Genomic DNA, 21451 nt, shown 5'->3' with positions numbered 1-21451 from the left:
GAGGGAAAATAGACAATAAGAGAAAATGGAGAAGTTGTTAATAAAATTGTCACTGTATGAATCAATCTATCTATCATCTCATCTACAGAAAGTGAATGGGATCTTGATGGGAAGGGCTACTGGGCATCTCATTAACAAAGTACTCTGTACTCTGAAATCCTTATGGACGTCCGTCCCATTTGTGAGTATTTAGGAGGGTGATGAGGACAAGGAGACTATCATCAAGTGGGTGACTCACCCACTTGATACTAGTTTATCAAAGGCAATAAAGGTATTTAACAATAGACCAAACACTCATGCAGCAGATGATATCCTTTCATTTATTGCTAAACTACCATAGTACAGGCAATATATAAAAATATTTTACAGATAGCAAAAAAACCATTACACTGGAGGTTAACAATGTTGTTGTAGGAATGTGAATGATATAAACCCCTTTTCAATTCTTAAAGTTAGGCTTTTGAACAAACAGTTTGATTAAAAGGACATCTGTTACGATGATTTGAGTGACAATTGCTCACTCATGTACGTATTAACATATGGTTTTACCTGAACATACAGGGCAGGGCTTCAGCAAGGAGGGTTGGACTTCAGAGAGGGGAGGATCACTTTGTAATTACACACACTCATACACACACACGCTCACAAATACTTAAGTCCCAGTTAGGCCACCGTTATTAAGACTGAACTGTACCTTGATTCTCTATTCCCAGGTCTCACCACACTACTTGTGTAGTAAGGTACTCTTCAGCATCAGTAAAAAAATGGCAGTTTAATCCTGGAATAACTGATTATTCCAACAACACATCTGTGGATTTCTGGGCTATTACAAACACATAAATCATTATTCATTTTTGTGACCCAGTCATTCTAGAACTTTCTACCCAATTTTGCTATTTTATCAGTGTTATTGAAAAGAAACTCGAAATACTAACTTTTTCTAGATAACCACTCATTTGCAGCCTGTATGATCTTTTACAGTACCAGCACCTTCATTTGAAATTAATTGCAATGTGGGTCAGGTACCAATTTTTTCTTTTGTACCCCAGGAACAATGAAAATGGCTAAACAAATCTTAAACTGACCATAGTAGATTAGATGCTGACTGGTGGTTAAACAAATTACTATCAGCTATCACCTGCTGCAGTTATCAAGTAGCAGACATTAAAAAAGACAGATGTCAATCTTACGTCAAACATTCAAAAAGGTGGATTATTCATTCTGAACTGAGATGAATAAAGAAAGAATTATAACTTTCCACGTGTGATGGCAGATAGATGCCTTACATGTACAGGTAAGAAATCACTGAAATGTAAACGATGAGGAAAACAGTTGATTTCTGGAGAATTTGCAATTCACCCAGTCTAAACCCAACGTTGGCGTCTCTTCCTATTGCACAGGAATACATAATATAAATAACAAACACTCAGAATTGCAGATAATCTGGAACATCAGATGATTTTAAGTGGTGCAAAATTTATGAAGATCTGAATCAATTTAAGATTTGAAATTAAGACAGTCATTTTCTTGAATCCCATCTGGCAGAAAATTGTTCCCTATTAAGTAGCGATTTGGAAAGAAATGCAGGGGAAAAAGTCAGATTGAAATATCTAGAAACATATTTCTGAAGTGTTTAAAGCTGTCTTTGAAGTCTCTGGAAAATTTATCAAATACATTTTTTTTAGGACAATAACAATTCAACAACAATTGCATAGAAAATTAATACACTCAGAAAATGAAAATTGATCCTTTATAAATACCATTCTTAATCCAAAGGTGTTGCATATTTGGTCAGACAAAAAGCATAGACACTTTTTTGTAAAGATATGGGTTACAAAATATACTTTAAAAAAACATGCTAGCTAATTTGAGAACTGTTTTAGATATGTTATTAAGCAGCAGCATTTTATACAATAGAGAATAACATAGTGCTGGTTTTGGAAATATTCTACATTCAGAAAAATGCTGTATTCCTACAAGAAGAAGGGAAGTGATACATATTTACATGGATACAAATAAAGCAAGTGCAAAAACCATGGCTCTTCTACATTCTTTCTACCAATAAAAACACATACATTAGACACTTTCATTCCATCGCTGTTGTTCAGATCTTACATTTTGCTCATTCTCATGGAGAAAAACAAAACAGGGATGTCATATTTCACTGCAAGTTTCTTCACGAGCAATTACTCTCCTGGCAAACTGTACTTCCAACATTCATAACTGACAAAAAAATATCTTCCTGGTATCTGTCCACTCCCATTCCACTCTCAGACTGTTTACATATCATGAATGATGATTTTATTCTACGTATTCATATATTTGATGCAGAAGTTTATAGAAGCTCATCCTGTATTTGCAGCCAAAGCTTGGATGGAAAAATGGAAGTAAAAAAAATGCACACACATACAAAAAAAGAAAGAGATGAACTTCTGAGTTCCGATGAGCCCCATGTACTTCGCATGGTATAATTTTGATGGAAAATGCATTAGAGTTGTTCACCCTGTAGACAACATATTTGGAGGCCTTTGGTACAATGGCAGGAAGGCACTGTGGTGAAACATTCAGATAACTGAGGAAAGACAGAATTTCCTCATGTGCAAGTATGGCTATTTTCCAGATAAAGTGAGAACAAATTACTCACAAAATGGTTTTAACTCTTCCAAGGTTAAGCTAATGCTTCTACAGAAAGAGAGCAAGTTGTATTAAGTAACAAAATATTAATACTGGAAAAACACTGCTCAGCAAGAACAGGAAATAATTTAGTACTGTATATTCTGAAGTTCTTCAGCCTAGCTATATAACTTTAACATACCGATTTTCTTTTTAAAAAAAGACAACGTGTAACGCTATGTCTGAGGATCTTCCTTTTCTCCAGAAATAAATATAAAGTTGGTTAAAGCTGTATTATTTAACTAACAGTTGCATGTAAAAGCGGATAGAGTAGCACAGCCTGACCTCATGTAGCTGTAAATAAAACCACTAAAATGTAGTCTATATTATATACATCTTATGAACTCTCGATCCAGTAGCTGGCTTCATGTGCCTGCATGCGTCTGGCTGGCTGGAGCCAATTATAGGATCGTGACCCATGTTCGTAATGGGGGTGTGTGTGTGTTCACATATATCATATGTATATAATATATCCATATATATATCTATATATATGGTTATATTATAGAAATATACATGTATATGCACCTACACAAACACACATACAGATTAATATCTATGCATTAAAAATGAGGAAGAAATACAGCTAATGCAAGCAAGAGTAAAGCACTTGTAGCACATTAAAAAAAAAAGTCCTCTCCCCCTCTCCATAGCAAAAAGTGCCTGAAGGAACACATAAGAGCAGTGGAAATCTTGTCTTTCGGTTAAAGAGCACATGTTTCATGGGTGCATCCTGCAAAGTAGCTTCGATGGAGCATTGCAGGGACTCAGGGGATTGCCTGCCTGGGTCCCTTTGAACGCTGAAAAGCCTTTGCTATGAGTCTATGTTTTTCTTGTCTGCTATACATATTTATGCCTTATAGTAAAAAGGGGAGAAAGATGCTTAAATGGTCAGTGGGGGATAGTGACAAAAAAGAAAAATAAAAAGCAGTCCGCATCATGAACATGCATACTGCAATTGCACATTGCAGGAGGAAGGTTGCTAGTGGATTTGGTGTGTGATTATCTGACTTCAAGATCAGCCATTCATCTTTATACAGAGGACTATTGATAAGCAGTTGCTATGGACAATCACCAAATAAGCAGCAATATTTCTAGACTACATCAGTGTGTCTACAGATTTGAAATGACATTCATTTTCTTCTTTGATAGTCTATTTAAAATCCAGCAACAGAAAAGTGTCTGTCAGTTATTTGGGGACTTTTGGTTTTCTGTGGATGGGCTTTTGGTTTTTAAATTTCTCCTACACTTTACAGGTTGGAACAGGGAAAACTAGATGGTCATTTTTGATACTTCCAAGCATGAATTCTGTGAAACCAGGAGCCATACTTAGTCTGTTCTTTTACTCAGCTGCAGCAGAGAACTTCTGACAGACAACTTTTGGCCTGAGGAATTTTTTCAAAATTGTCCAAAACATGAGACTGCATTAGAAATCCATAATACATGTCAGATTCTGGCAAACTGGCAGTTTTAAAACAGTCCAAAATAGCTTATTTGAGGCATGTGAGCCAGTCAAAGTACTATACGAGTGCTGTTTAACAATCAGTAATTCCCCTGTGCAGAAGTCATTTCAGCTAGGCCGAGCCTCAGTTTTGTTTCTGTAAAAGTCAGCAATAAAAAAGGCCATTTTCACCTCTGCAGGTAACAGGCTGAGGCTTGGCTATCTCGACATTTGTACTGATGCAACATGTGGAGCTCACAACATGAGCACCAGAATGAGGCAACCAATGACTTTTTGGTGTTGCTGAAATGGGATACAGGGACTCGTTTTGTGACGAAAGAGTTGAATCTCACAAAGTGGACTAATGCCTGCTACCACTCTCCATCTTTCTTACACTAGTGCTGCCGGTGGGTGTTAGCAGTACTTCAAGGAGAAAAAGAAGCAAACTCCCCAAGCTGTGTTATTAATGCCAGTTTGGAATGTGCAGTCAGGAAGGGCTCTGCTCTGGTTCTGGATCTAGGCTTGGTTGAATCCAGAGCTTAGAGCTGCTCTTGTGAAATTCAGATTTCAGTTTAAGATCCAAGATTATAGCTGAGACCTAGGCCAGGTGTTCTGGAAAGTCTAATGCTTCTGTCTCCCACGCTAAAACTGAAGACCTTGCAGAGCTTAAGCACCAGCTTTTGGTGGCAGAAAATATATTCTTCTCAATACTCCTGAAAAGATTTCTGTTGAACCGAGCACATACTCTGCAGGGTTTATGCAAGATCTTTCTTGCAATATTTGGGAATCAATTATGCAGCTGCTCTGCTGGTCTGCTGTATTCATATAACCTAATTCCTGCTGTGAGCATCTGGACACGTTGGTATTCAGCAAAGTTTACTGTGAAACAACTGAGAAAAGAGTAGTTTCACTGTGTTTTCTAGAATAGAGCTCAGGCTCTGCACTCTTAAAAATATCAGTGTTCCTCATTTACAAAACCAGGAAATATTACTATGTATTTCCTACAATATTATGGCTATCTTTTACTGTACATTGATTATCCACTCATGATGCCTTTTTATCACACTGTGGTAGCAATGACACACCAAAATGTTATAAACTTGCTAGCTGTACAACTGCAGATGGCAGCGGTTATCTTTTATCGTGATAAGCATGTGTCAGTACAGTATATTCTAACACATGAAGCCAAACATAACAAACATACTAACTCACATGGAAATTTAACCTTTCCAGAAATTGCTGGTAGCTTTGCAAAGATAAAGAGACAAGGTGAATATAAGTAAGTGTATACTTCTTCTGGAACATATGGCTTCTGTAAGATGCAATTATTTTCCTTTGCAGCTCATGTGGTTAAATGTTACAGCTGCTAAATGAGACAAGTTATGAGCCAATAGCAGATTCTATATGAAAAGAAACAGCAACCATTTGTTAGAAAGAAAACATCTAAGATGTGTTCATACACTGCCTAAATATTAATAAGGATCAATCATAAAATCTTTGGATTTACTGTGACTGTGATATATTAATCTCTGTTTTATCTGGGTTCATTTTACCTTGGGACAGGTGCTACGACTGCTGAATTGCCCTTTTCACTGGTTCTCTGTGAGCATCCCTCTCCTTCAAATTCATATCCAGTCTGACAAGAAAAATGAAGAAAACTCCTGGATTCAGCTGACATCTACTGTTTGAAATACTGATCACAGTGCTCAGAGTCAGAAAAAAATGGCTTTTGATCCCAGGTCGGATAAAGGCCAAGAAAGCTTGGGTTGCCTCAGTTTCCTACAACAATAAAATTTCTCAGAAGGGCTTTGAGACCTGGAGGGCAAGTCATTGTTAGTGAACCGCAAAATGTCGTTATTCTTTTATGGAATATATTACTCTTTCTTCCCCCGTTTCCCACCCCACCCAAATAAGCACTAATATATAACCTCCCTTGCTTTGTGCGGTGTTCAGGAATGACATATCACTTCTCCCTTATTACTAAGATAGATCGATACATAGATAGATATTTTGCAGCAGGCTTGAAGAGTTTCCTCAGACAGATGCCCTGTTATACGAGAACAATACGATCTTTGGACGAAAGGAAGGGTGTCCTTCTCGATGTTTACAGAGAGAGGTGGCGAGCTGCTTAGTCAAGGCTGTCAGCTTGATGCCAATACATTGTTCCTTGCATTGAATTGGTGCCTTGAGATGAACAGTTAAGGAAGCAGGAGGTTGCAGGGGCATTGGAAGGATCTAAGAGGTCAGTTATGGAAGGATTCGGTAAAAGTTGTCTCACAAATCTCTTCTTCTATGTCTGATTTCTGGCAGGGAGTCCAGAAAATTCCTTCCTGATAATTTCGTTAACTGTGAAATAAAAGAAAGAGTAAGAAATGTTAGAGCGCTTTCAAAATCATGAGAAGTAAAAGCAATCCTTGGGCAGTTTGCTGTTAAGCTGAAAACATCCCCTCTGTATTCATAACATAATTTTATTAAAACCTAAAACTTTTAGTCCTATTTACCCAGACTACATAGTTTTGGAAGGCAAAGGGGAAGGAGCGGAGAGAAGGGGTTTACACTGTGTTCAGCATGCTTCAAGTACCATAAAAACACAACTGAGAAGCTGTGCCATGTGTCCAGTACATGCTACATCCCTTACGTACACAACACTTGCCCTCTTTCACAGACATTTCCTTTACCTGAGGTAAAAAAGAAAAATCTGTAAGTATCTAAGCATTTTAACATTTTTCACTAGGCTGAAGTAAGAATATTTTGAAAAGAAAAAGACCAGGTTTGGAGGAAATATAGTGGACAGTGCTGAAAACACTGAGGCTGCAATTCAGGTGAAAAAGTGTTGGCTTTTTTGTGTTTGGTTGTTTTCTGTTTGTTTTTTTTAAAATCTTGCTGTAGACTATTTGCTTTACATTTTTATTATAGTTTGTTTGTAGATTGTAGCATAAGCAAACTTCCATGCACCACTATGATACTTGGAGAGGCTGGGACAGGCTTGTTAATAAAGCTCAAGAGAAAACACTGAAGAACATGTTACATACAACAGCCATTCCTTCCTGTCTACCTTCCACACTTATTTGCCTAAAGTACCCTTCGGTATCTCCTGGAACAACAATTCTCTCTCTAGGCTGCACTTTCATTAGGAGAGACCTAAAACATGAGCATTTTGGTGCAAAACTCCAGAACTGCCTGTTTTGGGGCTCCATTTCACATGCAGATCCTTGGCGCTGTATTCACCAAGGGGGTCCACAGTTTGGAAACTTTTTATCAACTTTGACAAATTTGCCTTGAAACCAGAAGACCAAATTTTCCAAGGTTTCAGACACCAGATCTAAATGATTTCTCCCTATTGATATTTAAGGGCTAAGACAAGGACTAACTCAAACTAAAGAAGACCCTCACCCAAGACTGATTAATCCTCAGGTATGCAGGTGTAAGACTCCTTCATATTTAGGCCCCTTTCTAACAAATGTTTATGAAAAAAATTAATTAACATAGTATTTCACCACTTCCCACAATTAAAAAAAAAACGGTGCCCAATCCCTTATTGCCTCTGGGAAGGGGAACACACGTACTAGTTTTTAACAGTTATGACTAGTAGTTTGAAATCTCCCTCCACTCTACATGCAATGGAATTTATCTCTGCGGAAGTAAAAGCTATGTTTTACACAAAGCTCTGTCTTCTTACTGTCTGTTGTGGTGGGCTACACTCCTCAAGGACTAAGTGTTTGCACAGAGCATGGCACAGGTGCTTGATGGGAGGAGCAGGGAGCCAGCCCTCTGCATATCCAGGTACAATAAATTCTCCTGAAGGGACCTCATAGCCTGTGTCACACAAGGCAGTTTCCATTCTTCTGTGCTCAAAAGTCCCACCATTAACAGCCCAGAGTTTAGCTCTTTCTAATTCCAGCCAGGAAATGCCTGATTTCAACCAGATTGGTGCCTCTTGGAGAGGACATGGGCAAAAAAGCATGGCTGACAGCACAACTCCTCTCCTGCTGCCCAACTTTCTACCTGCCACCATCACCTGCTGGCTTCTATCAGCCTTTTGGGTGAATTCTTGCAAATAAAGCACATATGTGGGGTATTTAATGCGTTGCTGCTCTGCAGTGCAAGCAAGCAACCAGTGGGAGGTGAGGTTGGTCCACTTTCAGGCAAAAAAAACTCCTTCAGCTCAGTTAGAAGAGCTTCCTGTTTGCTCTACCCAGGAAATGAGAGGAGCAGGTCTTCAATGGAAATTTTTCACAGCCTCAGCTAAAAATAGCAGTGAGGTAAAAGAAGTGGGCACCCACTCTTACAGGGTCATTTCCTTTCTAAAAACAAGTGGGCTGAAACTGTGGGCCGATTTATTTATCGACACGTTTGTTTGAGCAGCCCGCATACCAAAAATACCGTGATTGAATTTCCTTTCATTTAATACAGCCACCACTTGTGGAAATATCAGAGCCAACAGTCATCCTAGGAAGGGTTAAATATTAAGTGAAAAATGAGCAGATAATTAAATGGAGTTTACTAAACCTACAGTCTTTTGAAGGGTCCGGTTTTGGTTCTGTTTCCCAGCCTGAGCTTTAGGCAAAGTAAAATCCATCGTGCAGCACCAGCAGACCATGAGCCTGAAGCCTGGCCAGTGCGGGGACCTCCACTCGCTGGCCCCGGGCGGGTTGGACGGTGTGGTCAAGGGCTTAGCCTGCAAATTTCACTTTCCCTCCTGTGTGCTGCATGGGAGGTCAGCAGTGGGTTTTGTGGGCTGAGGTTGTAGGGGGACTACAATCTGAAAAGAGTTTAAAAGTTGCAGGGGAACAGTATGAAACATTAACCCCATAGACGGGCTGCAGGACCCTGCTCGGGCACTGCTGGGCTCTCTCTGTGCGAGCTCTTACAGGTGGCAAATTGGATTTTCATTGTAAGCATCTGAATGACAAGGGAGCTTCCTGTTAACGGTTGGCCTGAACGTCCTGTAATCACCCTGAATTTCAACTAAATCCAAATGGTGAGGGGAATGAGGTGCAGTTTAAGCTGGGCAACACTAGTCTGGGAGCTCTAAGGGAAAGATGTGTAAATCAATGATTGTCCCAGTACAAAAAGTCCTAATCTACAACCAGAGCCCCTAAATCTAATGAATATATAAACATAGCAGGAATGGATCCCAAGGCAAGTATCTCTCTCCCAGCTTGGAGTCACCTCCAGACCGAGTCTAGTGAAATTACACATCTTTGGTGATCTGCTCCAGATTTGGGAGCATACGGATCCAGACTCAGGTGTAATCTCAGTGACTTGGGTTTCAATAGAACAAAACCAGCAAACTGAGACATATCTAAACTTCAGAGGAAGCTGAGATCATGTGCGGAATTTGCTATTCTGAGCTCCTACCTATCTTTTTTTGGTAGCATGGTTAAAATGTATCTCAAGTATCGGTTCTCATTATTTGCTCGTTTCTAGCTGAGAGGAAATGGAGATGATGTGATTAATAAATAAAATATTGTTTAAGGTGTCTGGCATGTGGCAGCTCTGGAGCACACTGCTATTGATCCATTTAATGAGAGAGAACTGATTAAATGGGGCCATAAGAACATATGCAAAGATAATGAAAGATTAAATAATAAAAAAGGATATTGAAATTACAGTTGACGTCAGCCATCCAGACCAAGGAAATGCCTAGTTAGGCCTGAATCCCTTCAGCATATCCTCTGTTAGATATTGCTGTGGTACAAGTATTACAACAGCCTCAGTGCTTGGAGATCCCCAAGTTAGCTGAATGCGAGAGGCTGGCTGAAATCATGGGAGAATGTCTGCGTTCTTCTAATCACTCAGCTTTGATGGGTTAGAGTCAGTCTCTCAGGCTCCAGTCCTCAAAGACATTTAAGACTCTAATTCACATCCTCTCAGATAGAAATCTGGAGTGTATTCACTTGCGGGATGATAGTGGGTTGTATTAAATACCGAGCTTCAACTAGTAGTCCAGAGACAGAAAACAGTCTCCAATTTTAGCTGGCAATGAGTCAGGCTCCTTGTAATTGATTATATACACGCACACACACTCACATGCATGCATGCGCACACATTCACACACGCATCTGAGTAACAACTTTACTAGCGTTACTCCATGTGTATGTCTGGAATAACACCGATGAAGTCGATGTTGTCACAGCACTATACCCCGTGGCAGTGACTGGGGTCTTGTGCCCTTTGGGGATCCTGCAAGGGTGAGGGTCTCATCCGAGGAGGCAAAGCGCAGCTCCAGCGGGCTCCTCCCTGCACCAGGCATGGATCCTGTAATATTCCATGTTTGCTCCGCTAACACAGCCAAGAGGCATTTTTACATGCAAAGCAAACAAAAGACACGCAGGGAGGAACTAATGGCATAACAGGGACTGAGGAGGAAAGTTGAACCCTGAATTTTTAGTGTGGCCTCAAAACGTGACCAGGCAAACCATGGTCCTAACGTGGTTCCAGCTGCTGCCTGGGAAGGACAGGATGCTTTAGCCCAGCATGCACAACCCCATCTCTCCTTCCCTGCCCACCAGGCCCCAGCTACTTCAGGACAGCTCTGTGGTACGCAAGTGGGGAAGAAAAAGAATGAAAAAAAATTAAATTAAATTAAATAAGATTTTAAACCCTTTAAGCCAAATAAAAAGGGGCATGACTTTTTAATTGAAAAAATAAATAAATGAAGGTTAAGAGAAACACACAGCTGGAGAAAAGGCAGAAAAATACCAATTACCTTTCTTTCTGATTGCTTGGATCAAAGATCACAGTCATTCTTTTTCATATAATGTTTTGTATCCAGCTAAGGTGTGTATCTATCAGCTCTGAAAAAGATTTGCAAAACCATTTTTGAGAAAAAAAGGTAACCTTTGACCTTGTTGCAAGGCCAAATGTTACAGTTTTCAGCTACTCTTTCATTTTGTAGTTTAATTTATTAAAAGGACATTTCAGCATATACAATACATAAGGCAGAACTTAACCACTGACCTTTCTGCTTGCTCAGATCCAGCACTAGATTTCACTTTCTTCCTCTCTTTTCTCAACTGATATTATCTAAAAATAACTATGCAAAAAAATTACACTCCTAAATTGATCACAAAACATGCAAAATGCTGATAATTTGATCTGAGACTTCAGAGGCACAGGAGGTCCATGCGTCTTGTAAGTCAGGTCAAAGACTAGTCACTGCCTTTTGCAAAATTCAGTTATATTATCATCTTAGTGGCCCAAATAAAACATGACACATTTATGCCAGATCAAAAGTCAGTCCCTTTTAAATAAGAGACCTAACCACAGTGGCCGTGTAAATTAGTCTTTGCCTTAATTGTAAAGAACAGGAAAGATTTGCGCAAAGAAATCACGAAAGTTACAGTCTTTGCTTCAAACACAAGGTGAAATTTTTTTCTCATAAAATGGCAATATTTAAAATTATGTTTCATTTTTTTCTGTCTGATCTTTTTAGAGTTCTTTTGACTTCATCATGAAAGCATTTGGCACTTCTGCAAAACCATGTGGCAATTAAAAAAAATAATTGCAATATTAAGGAGGAAAAAGTGCTTCTTAAAAACTAAGTTAGTTTTGAGTGCAAGATTCAGAAGTGTCTTTGCTGCTGGATTTCAGGTGACTATATATAGAAAAGAAATATTTTACTTGGCTCCCTAAGATTGTGCAGCCACGTATCGTACACTGGAACCTACCACTCAGTACACAGACTATTTTATATTCTGCATCCTGGAAAATCAGCTTTTGCACATGCAAGCAGAGCAACTAATTGACTGGTAAATACAAACCTAGGTGTATCAGGCACAAGGAGCCCAAACCCAACAAACTCTTGGGGGAAAATACCGTGTGGGGGTGGGTGGGGTTGTTTCATAAATCAACAGCAATGAAAGGCTTTTTTTCTGGAAAACGGGGACATATAACTACTAAGAGGTTCTTAACTGTAAAGCTTTACTTCAATTACACGTCAAAAAAAGATTTTACTCCTTACTGAAATAATGCCAATAAATGCACCCTGCAACTTTTCTTCCTTGTCCTGTTTGTAATCTATGTAATCTGTGTAAACTATAAACCTCTTCAATGCCATCCGGCCCAACAGCAAGCAGGTCATCTCCATTAATTAAGGAAACTCTTGGAAGAAGTTACTGATCTCAAACTAAGTGGCAATTCAAGTCCCATGATGCATTTTTGCTAATAGTTTCAACAGGCTCAAAAACCATCGGCATCTTTCCATGAGTTTAACATCATAATATAGATATCTGATGGAAAACAGAATCTAAATAAAATGCATATTTTTGGCTAAAGCCTGTCCCAACTGAAATCAATATCTAAACTCCTTGTGATTCACAGGATCTGGATTTCACTCACGATATTTAAATATCCTTCCTTTACATTTCAATATAGTTCCAGAGTGAGGTGCAAAAATACAATGTATCTATGTATGGTACTATCCTACCCCAAATCTTTAACAGGAAGCTGGGTGTGCCTGTAAGAAAAGAGCAGAAAATGAAGATAGCATTTCTGCTAAAAAAAAAATTTTCAGTGTCCTAAACGTACCATACATCAAAACTATCAAGAAGTAAATACTCAAAACACGAATCTGACTGAGACACTACCCCAGAAACTTTAAGGATTTTCTAAGCACTTTTGTTATTGTCAGTGGGCTTCCAGAAAAGATCAACAGCCTACCGCTACAAAACAACTGCATTAAAACTGTCAGGAAAAAGTGTGACCTAGTGGTTAAAGCAGAAGACTGGACAGTGGGACTCCAGAGCTTGGACCTCTGCTATATCATCATCTTGCCATATGGCCCTGGCCAAGTCCAAAGTATTCCTTATTACAGGTTTGCTTTGGTCTGAAAAACACAGAAAGACTGTGAAAGTCACACTCGGGGAACTTAAATAATATATGCTTAGCTAACAGAAAAAAGCCTGAAATGATGATGACCTGCATAGAATGAGCCTATACTAAGTGTGTGGATGTAGTAGAGAGCAATCATTTTCAAAAGTCCCTACAGGGCTGTTTTGAAGTCCTTAGGTAGTTTAGATCTCAAACTATCAAAGGCATGAGGTGCTAAGCTCACTTAAGCACTCTAAAAATCCTAATAGGCAACAATTTAAGTCACCAAGCTAAAACCTTTAAACCTATAAATGTCAGTCAACATCGGAGTGCTCAATACATCTAGAAATTAGGTCCTAAGTATTTCTGTTAGGAAATCGAGCCAACATAGGTAATGGAGAGCACTTTGAAGACAGTGACCTGTTCTGACTTTGCTGTATAGCATCTAAAGTCAGGAGACTAGGGAGCATCCCTCAGCCCTGGCGATGCCTTGTTCTGGGAGACACTGGGGTACCACTTGTGAGAAGCTGCACGGACGCTTTCTCTACTGACTGTGTGGGAAGTCTGGGACTGGTATCCTGAGACAGTTGGTAGCCTGAATAATTTCTTTTAGACAAACAACCCTTTGCTTTTGTTTATTCACGCATTATTGTCAGACAGAAGTTGTTACTCTGCGGTTCCCTCCAGCCAAATTCTCCTCACTGATACAAAGCAAAGTGGCCAGTTACAAGGGAAGAAAAACAGAGCAGTTTGCAGCTGTGGAGATAATGTGAAACCTGTGCTGCTCTCCTTGTACTACCTGCAGTGCACAGAGCTGTTGGGTGTCTGTCCTATTTTGCCATGCTTCACTTCAGCTTGTTACACAAGTGGTTACAATCTTGTAAATCAGTAATAAGTTGCACCTGAACCTGTAAGTGATTAGTGAAAAATCATTACACTTCCATGGCCAGAGGACTTTCACACAGTTAATCAGTTAAGAAAAGAACTGGGTGTTAACTGGTTGTTTAATTCCCTGGAAGACCAGTTTATTGAGACCCCATAGCAAGAGGACTGAAATCTGAAGTGCAAACAATATATGGGAGAATTATATTGCTTACAAATGACATACTCTCCTGGAGAAACAGGCACCAAATGTTGCCCTAAAGTGAGCTGAATGGAGGAATTCTAAGGCTGAGCAGGTGCCATTTGTGGTGCTTTCAGTTATTTAATCCATTTGATCCCTGTTTGAATCTATTGGGAATCAATGAGTTAAGTTTTCTTGGCACCTTCTCTATGAACCAGGAAACTGGGGTTACATGATATTTGCAGGACACATACACGAACTTTCTCATCCTGGGTTGTTGACTGGAACAGCGAAAGAAAGAGTAATTTTTGCTCCAGAGTGTGATTTCCTGTCTGCTTGATGGACTTCAGTATTTATTTGTCAATTTTTTATCACAAGATTCTAAGATAGGCGCAAACCCTGCCTACGCATGGACTGGAGGAAGAATCTGCATCAGCTGGCAATCTGGAAAGTGCACCTTCAGGCACAACTTCATGTCCTTTCCCTCCTGCCCCATTAGGCTTCAGCATATTACTGTGGGAAGCCCTTGGACCTCATCTGCAGGCTCAGTCACCCTGGTGTACAAAAACCTTAATTTAGAGGAGTTGCATCTTAGTCACTGCATGAGTACAATGGGAAGAGGCACCCCATCAAACTGGGGTGTTTCTTTAAATCTCATTCTCAGAACCCTTTTTCTGCCCGGTCCACAGCGCTGCACATACTGAAACCAAGCCCGAGGGATGGCGTTCAGGGTGGCACCCAGTGCCAGGCGCTGCCAATCTCATTCACAGGTTACCTGACAAAGGACTGGCTCTGAATATTAATGCTGACACTGCCGGGAACTATATGAGCATGAAGCAAAAACTCTTGTGTTATTAAACTTGCTAAGACAATGATAAATATCCTGTTTATTTATTAGATAAACCTTTTAAGTCTGTTTAGTCACTACATGTAAGGCATAAAGGGACTGCAACAAGATGTGATAGCTTCGTGCAGTTCTTCTACAAGTGTCAGCAGCCACTTTAGGAAGCGTACCTTGAAAGTGGAAAACTAGATCAGCCTGGGTGTGATGAGGAACTCCAGGCCACCGTGGATTTGGTTTGTAGTAGCTTTCCATAACAAAGTCTTTTTTTAACTGACTTTCTTTCTGCTCACATATATTTAGATATGACTTTCATTCGGCAGTACTCTGATGCCAGATAGTTTTGGCTGAAATTGTAAGGGAAGGGACACGTGTTTGAGTCATGCAGTTGGCTCTCTCTAGTTGATAGTTAGCAAGTTACTGAGAAAAGATGAAGTTTGTATTTAGTTTTAGTTAACGTGCAATGAAACCAAGTAAAATATTCCAAGTAGAATACGCACATAATAAATAAACATACAAAACCTTATACCAGAAGGGGATGGAGTTCATTTTCTTAAACCACATTAGTTGGCTAAACCAATACAGAAATATTAGGCTGATGGACTGAAGCTTAAGAAACACAAGGCAAGAGTCTTCATTTTGTCACTCCTAACTCTTGATCTAACTCTGCAGCAGTTGCTGCTGCTGCAAAGCACAAGGGTGAACTGTGCTTGCATGTATTTTTGTGTGCATGGTTTGGACCTTATGAATTTGCTACATAACTGCTGAGATAAGCAGTGCCATTTGGTATTAGACATCTTTCTTTCAGATTAAGAACAGCAAAACCATTAGAGGTTGGTGATGACTTTTTCCTACGGTAGCTTGCACCTGATGGTTTAAAAGCTAATGAAATTGGTAATAAATACCACAATGCCTCTAAAATAGTAACTGCCAGCAGGAAAAGCACACAAGCGATAGCACTATTTATTCACATGTCATTTTGCAGTTTCATCATTCTCCTAGACTTAACCTATTTACTAAGAGGCGATATGAGTCATTCAGTGAAGTGTTTCAAAAACAGCGAGAGAAAAGAGAATGGATGGGAGAAAGCTATTTTTTACAGGAAATAATTGGGGGGTAGGAACCGAAGAACAGTTACAGCATGTTCAGGATTAGCTGAAAGTAACAAGAATAGGCAATGCTGCTGCTTTTTTTATTTCTGTCACAAAGGAACTACCAGAACAAATATTTAATTGAGGGGAAACAAAGCATTTAACAAATATTTAATTAAGGGGAAACAAACCATACTACCCTTCCCTTTAGGCAGTTATGTAGGGGATGAACAGTCAATAATGTAATCTATTTTCCTCCCTTGAGCACTAGCGCTTATGTCTATTAATCCACAAAACTATTTACTGGCTCTAGTTCTCTGGCATCTTATCTTCTGCCGTGTCTTAACTTTGCAAGCGTCCCTGCTGAAGGGCTTGTGGATTCTTGTAGAACCTGGGCCTCTCCAGCAAACCGGGTTTCCCTCCCAACATGTCTGAACTGAATTTTGAGCATGGTTCTCAGGAGAAAACAGTCAGCAGAAAATCATTGTCCCAAGGTAACAGGGAAGATGCACAAGTGGCCTACGAACAATTTTGCCAGACAAACCAAGCTCTCCTCTGGAACAGGCATGCAAATAACCTTCTGCTTGCAATTACTCTGCTTTCACAAACAACTTCAGAACAGCAAGCGCAAAGAAGGCATATGGTTTTTATGTGCTTTATTTTAAAGAGGACTATGGGCAGTAGGCACACTGTTCGTAGTGAAAAACACTGAGTAGGGGAACACATGAAATCACTTCTGTACACAGATTATTTTTCTATCATGACTCCACATCCTTCAGCAAATGAATGTTTGGGGCCAGATTCTCCCCCTCTTTGCACCAGGCGCTGAATGGCAAGTGCTGTTTTAGGAGCCCTGGTATCAGGAACTTCCTCCGCAGGTGATGGAAAGTGATAGGCACTGCTAGAGAGGTCTGCGGATCTTGGCAATGGGAGTCCAGGACAGCTGAGCACCCAACTTTGGGGCTACAGTTACGAGTCCCAAGTTAGCTGGAAAGAATCCAGAGATTAAATATTTAAGTGGCTATTGACAGAATGTTACAATTCACATATAACAATGTCAAGGAGGTGCCACATACAAGGTACTGCATCTCTGTCCACATCCATCTGTTTGCTTTTATTTTGCACTTTGTAAGTCCTTTGAGGCAGGAACTGCTTTTTTTTTCCTTTGGAGTCAACACAGCATCTGCCACAACAGAGTTCTCATCCATGTGGGGGTTTCTAACATAAAATAATGTAATTATAAAAATACTAAATAATACTATGGAGTATATGTATAAATCAGAGACCATTATGAACCAAGAGTTAATTATGAGACACCTATAATTAGAAAAAGGAGTGCAAAGGACTATGGGGAGCAGATACTGTAACTGACTTTGCATCTCACCTCAAGAAGGCCATGAACATCTGACAGTAAATAGCTTGAGAGAATAAGAAAAAGGTATATGCATCATCCAAAGACTTCAAATTTTCAATTTGAGTCAACAGCACAAATGAGAAAACTTTTGTTCTCAGTATGAAAAGAGAAAAGAAAAGAAAAGAAAAGAAAAGAAAAGAAAAGAAAAGAAAAGAAAAGAAAAGAAAAGAAAAGAAAAGAAAAGAAAAGAGGGGATATAAATTACCAGAAGTAGAACTGAGCTCCTTGATGTCCAATAGCTGCTGAGGTGACTGTCTTTAGCTGAAGTGCAGCCGGAGCTATTGAGGTTGGGCAATTCCCAACCTCACCACAATAGCAATAACCTACATTTGTTCAGAAATTAGCCTCAATTATTTGCAGATCTCCCATCCCAATTCCAGATCAAGACGTAGGAACAACCACCCTAAGAGACTGCCCCAGGGAATCCTTCCCAGGATTTAATGATGAGCCATCCCAAATTTTCCAACTGTGAGGTCTGGGAGCTGTGTGTATCCCCATGCAACCCAGGCAGGAGCTGAAATACTATGCTCATTGCAGTGTCTCAGAGGCATGCAGCAAGATGCTGCAAGTACTTAGCAAGACCATCCTAATCACTCCCAAGTTCTCATCAGCTGTATGACAACGTTGTCCTTTATACATGAGTTTGCACAGCCAGCTCACGAGCTCTGCATTTGCAGCTCATATTGAACCTATTAGTTTGCATTTAACCATCCATTGCTACACTTCCTGGGTGATTTCCAACCAAACAACGAAGGCTTTGGAACCACATCATGATAAAACACTCTCTTGCCTAAAATAAAGATAAAACTTGCTTACGTTTGATATGATCTCATCTGACTACAGAACACATACAGAAGCAATTGGCAGGCTGTCCCCTCGGCTAGGAACGTGGATTGAATGGGAATACTGTTTGTCCTGCAGTTGGGGAACTAGCCACAGACAGCTGGAAGACACAGTAGTAGCAAAGTTGAAGGCCAAGATCACCATAACTCTTTCTGAGCAGTCTTGGAAGAGGAGTGACTGCCAACACGAATGAAATGCCCCAGCTAACACACACAGCATAGTGAAACTGTATGAAGCCATCGGATATCTTCTGCAAGGCCAGATTTTTAAAGATTTTGGTAGCTAACTCTCAACTAAATCACTGTGGATTAGACAACTAGCCGCTTTTAAAAAAATCAAATACACAAAGAGACAAGCATGCATCACTTCTCAAAATCTGGCCTAGACTGTACCCTACGTATCCCTGAGAGACGAGATGGAACAAGTGTTGGGGAACACCAATAGAGGATGTCCTACGACAGGAACCAGCAGTTGTCATTTGGGATGCCGAACAGAGATGGGAATTTTTTGTACTGGTAAGGGCTGACACATGGGTGGGGAAGTAATGATGACTCCTTGCACGCTCCTTGCAGCATCATCACGAGGAAGGCTCACAGCGTGTCTGCGCAGCACCATGAGGTGACTTCATCATCATCACCATCATGGAGCGACACTGCACAGCACTGCCATAATCTCTTGCCTAGGACATGGGAACAGCTCTGATGGCTGCCTACCACCAGCTGCTGTGCTTTGCTGCAAGCTCAACTTGGGAGGGGAAGGACAGCAGGGCAGTGATGGTGGGGACAAACCCAGCTGAAGCAACAGGACAGCTGTCCATCCTAACCTGTGCTCCCCTGTAACTCATGAGGCTCGGTGACTTGGCTGTGGGCTGTAGCACATGCTGCAGAGCCTGTCCCAGCCAGCTCTGGCTCCCACGGTGTTCCTCGGCACTGCAGGACTGCCTGGCAGTGAGCGTAGGTGCAACACTTCAAACCACACTGGAATTACCTGCTGGCCATGGCATCGCTGAGCCCAGCAGCAGCAAAACAGGCAGGTGCCTGGTAAAAGGGAGGGAATATTCTAGGTACTACAAAAATGTCACATCAAGAGACCTAAAAATGGAAGTAATATATCGGTGGGAAAAGACAAACTATCCAAGAGACTGCATCTTCCCTGTTTTCAGCCAAGAAGTTAAAATGCGCTCAAGTTTAAGTGGCTGGTTAAGCCATGGTGACTTCAGACCAGGGTCATGCTACAGTGCGTGCTGGGAGAGGGCAGAAGGAGCATCACAGAACTGAAAACTCCCGTTTTGTGCTGGCAGTGACCAGTGACCTTGGGAGAGCCCTGTCAAGCAGAGATTGGTTACATCTCATGGCCAAGCCAGCAGCCAACATCCCTGCGGGGCCTGTCGGCACGGAGGATGAGGTGGGAGCACGCTCTGCCCCGGCTGTGCCACAGGTCACACAACAGGGTTTTCCTCTCAGGGGGTCCCCTCGACATGACTGTAATCAACACCAAAAATAATAGCACAGTTTATATTTGGGCTGGAAATCACCACTGTTATTAGCAACAGCCAGCAGAGTCTCCAGAGAGGGTTTGGTCACTGCTGACCATGGCTGAGATCTGAAGGATGATCAGGATAGAGAGGGCTGCAGCCTTTCAGCCGCAGACAGAGACAATTTTTATGGTTCAAGAGGGTGACCATCTTCAGTGGGCACTCTCCCCCTTCTCATCACCTGTGTTAGGTGCCCCAGAAACATCCCCCAGTTGCATTTCTTCTTCACCCACTTGTGCGAGGCACTCAGCCTGGTCCTGCCACTGCATGGGGGCAGCATTGGAAGGTGGCCAGAGCAAAACACAAAAATGGCTGGTTTGGTTTGGGCTTCTTTTTGTTTTTTTTTCTTGATTCAGAAATGTCATCTGCATCCAGCTGTTAGTATTTTGGAAATCTGCTGGGTTTTGTTTTCCTCATGTGGTTCAGTGTGGCTGATGCTCCAGCTGCAAAACCCTTGGCAGCCAGTGAGCCTGCTTAAAGCAACTATACATGAAAGCCCGTGTCCTGGCCAGCACCTCCTCTCCTGGGAGCATCCTGAGGCTCCCTTTGGGCGGCCTCCTCATCACTCTAATGGGAACGGTGCTTAACTCCATCGCAACCACACCAGATGAGAGTGTGGTGATCAGGAACTGCACAAATAGGTACCTACATCAACTGATGTGGCAGAGAAAATATTTTAGTTACAGCCAATGGCATCCTGACCCTGACTTCTGAATGCATGGCAATGCTTACATGCTGAGCTGCAGCATAATAAATACACTATAAATTGATAAACTTCCAAAACACTATGGCACTGCTATCGACTTTCAGGTTTTCTGCTTTTCTGCAGAGTTTGTTTTTTAAAATCCCATATTCTCATGAGTATAATCTATGTTATCTATAAAAAGACCTTGATTCAGCAACAGGGCAGGTTATACATGAACGAGGGTAATGCCTTTACCCCTGCACCTTTTCCTTCCGGTATGCTTCTGCCTTGCCCATCTCAGTTGCTTGCTCTCTCTCACGGCCACAACAATCCCCTCTTCCTTCCCCCTATCCCAGAGCAGACGCCCCTGCTAGAGGTGGAGAATGGCTGGATCCAGAGTGCCTTGAAACAGCAGAAGAGACTGCAGTGTATTATGAGGAGGTGAGGGCTTGCTGAGACTTATTTCCAAGGAACAAACTTTTAATGGGGTGTGGGTTATACATGTGAAAACATGGTGATTAAGTAAAGTTAAGGGACAGGGCTTTATTACTTAAATAATTCTTCCATTTGACAGCTGAATCCCAAGTCCTCCATTTTTATCCACACAACTCTAATTCCATGCTCAGTTACTCAGTGACATGGATAAAATCATCCATTACTGAATAGTCAGGTAAATACAAACCACCACTAAAGGTAGCCTGATCACATAATCGGCCTTTACATGTCTTTCGCCTCCCGAGCAACGATGGAAACAATGTTGGGTGATTAATAACCCCTGATGATTATATTTACCAAATAAGCTATAAAAGAAAGTAAAAGCGATACAGAAGTGTATTTGCTGCAGCAGAGGCATTCAGTGGTGTGCTGGGGGGGTGCTTCCCTGGCAGGGGTAGGACAGTCCCCGGAGGCAGAGATGCAGTGCGGGGCCATGCTCCTGCAAGCCAGCCTCTGCATGCCCAAAGTCCTGGGGGGAAAGGGGTAGACAAAATCCTCTTTAGAGAATCCCTAACTCCTGCAGATGATAAGCACATTGTAGCTGAAGTTAAACAAAG

General features: G+C 41.0%; 1 protein-coding gene across 3 annotated transcripts in view; it reads right to left on the bottom strand.

Annotated features, from left to right (window-relative positions):
- Positions 1–303: 303 nt before the first annotated feature.
- The window catches only part of NFATC2 (nuclear factor of activated T cells 2), a 94916-nt gene continuing 73768 nt past the window's right edge, over positions 304–21451 (bottom strand). For 2 of the 3 annotated variants that reach the window (XM_030010112.1, XM_041122555.1), the window contains exon 10: positions 304–6460. In XM_030010112.1, the coding sequence (XP_029865972.1) occupies positions 6405–6460 (56 nt within the window). In that variant the 3' untranslated portion in view covers positions 304–6404. Of the gene's footprint in view, positions 6461–10826; positions 10915–21451 lie in introns of all 3 variants that reach the window. The other variant, XM_041122554.1, reaches the window with a different exon arrangement.

This window comes from Aquila chrysaetos, chromosome 3 (genome assembly GCF_900496995.4).
Source record: "Aquila chrysaetos chrysaetos chromosome 3, bAquChr1.4, whole genome shotgun sequence".
Lineage (NCBI taxonomy): Eukaryota > Metazoa > Chordata > Aves > Accipitriformes > Accipitridae > Aquila > Aquila chrysaetos.
The sequence above is the reverse complement of the archived record's forward strand: the minus strand, read 5'-3'. Positions and strand labels throughout refer to the sequence as shown.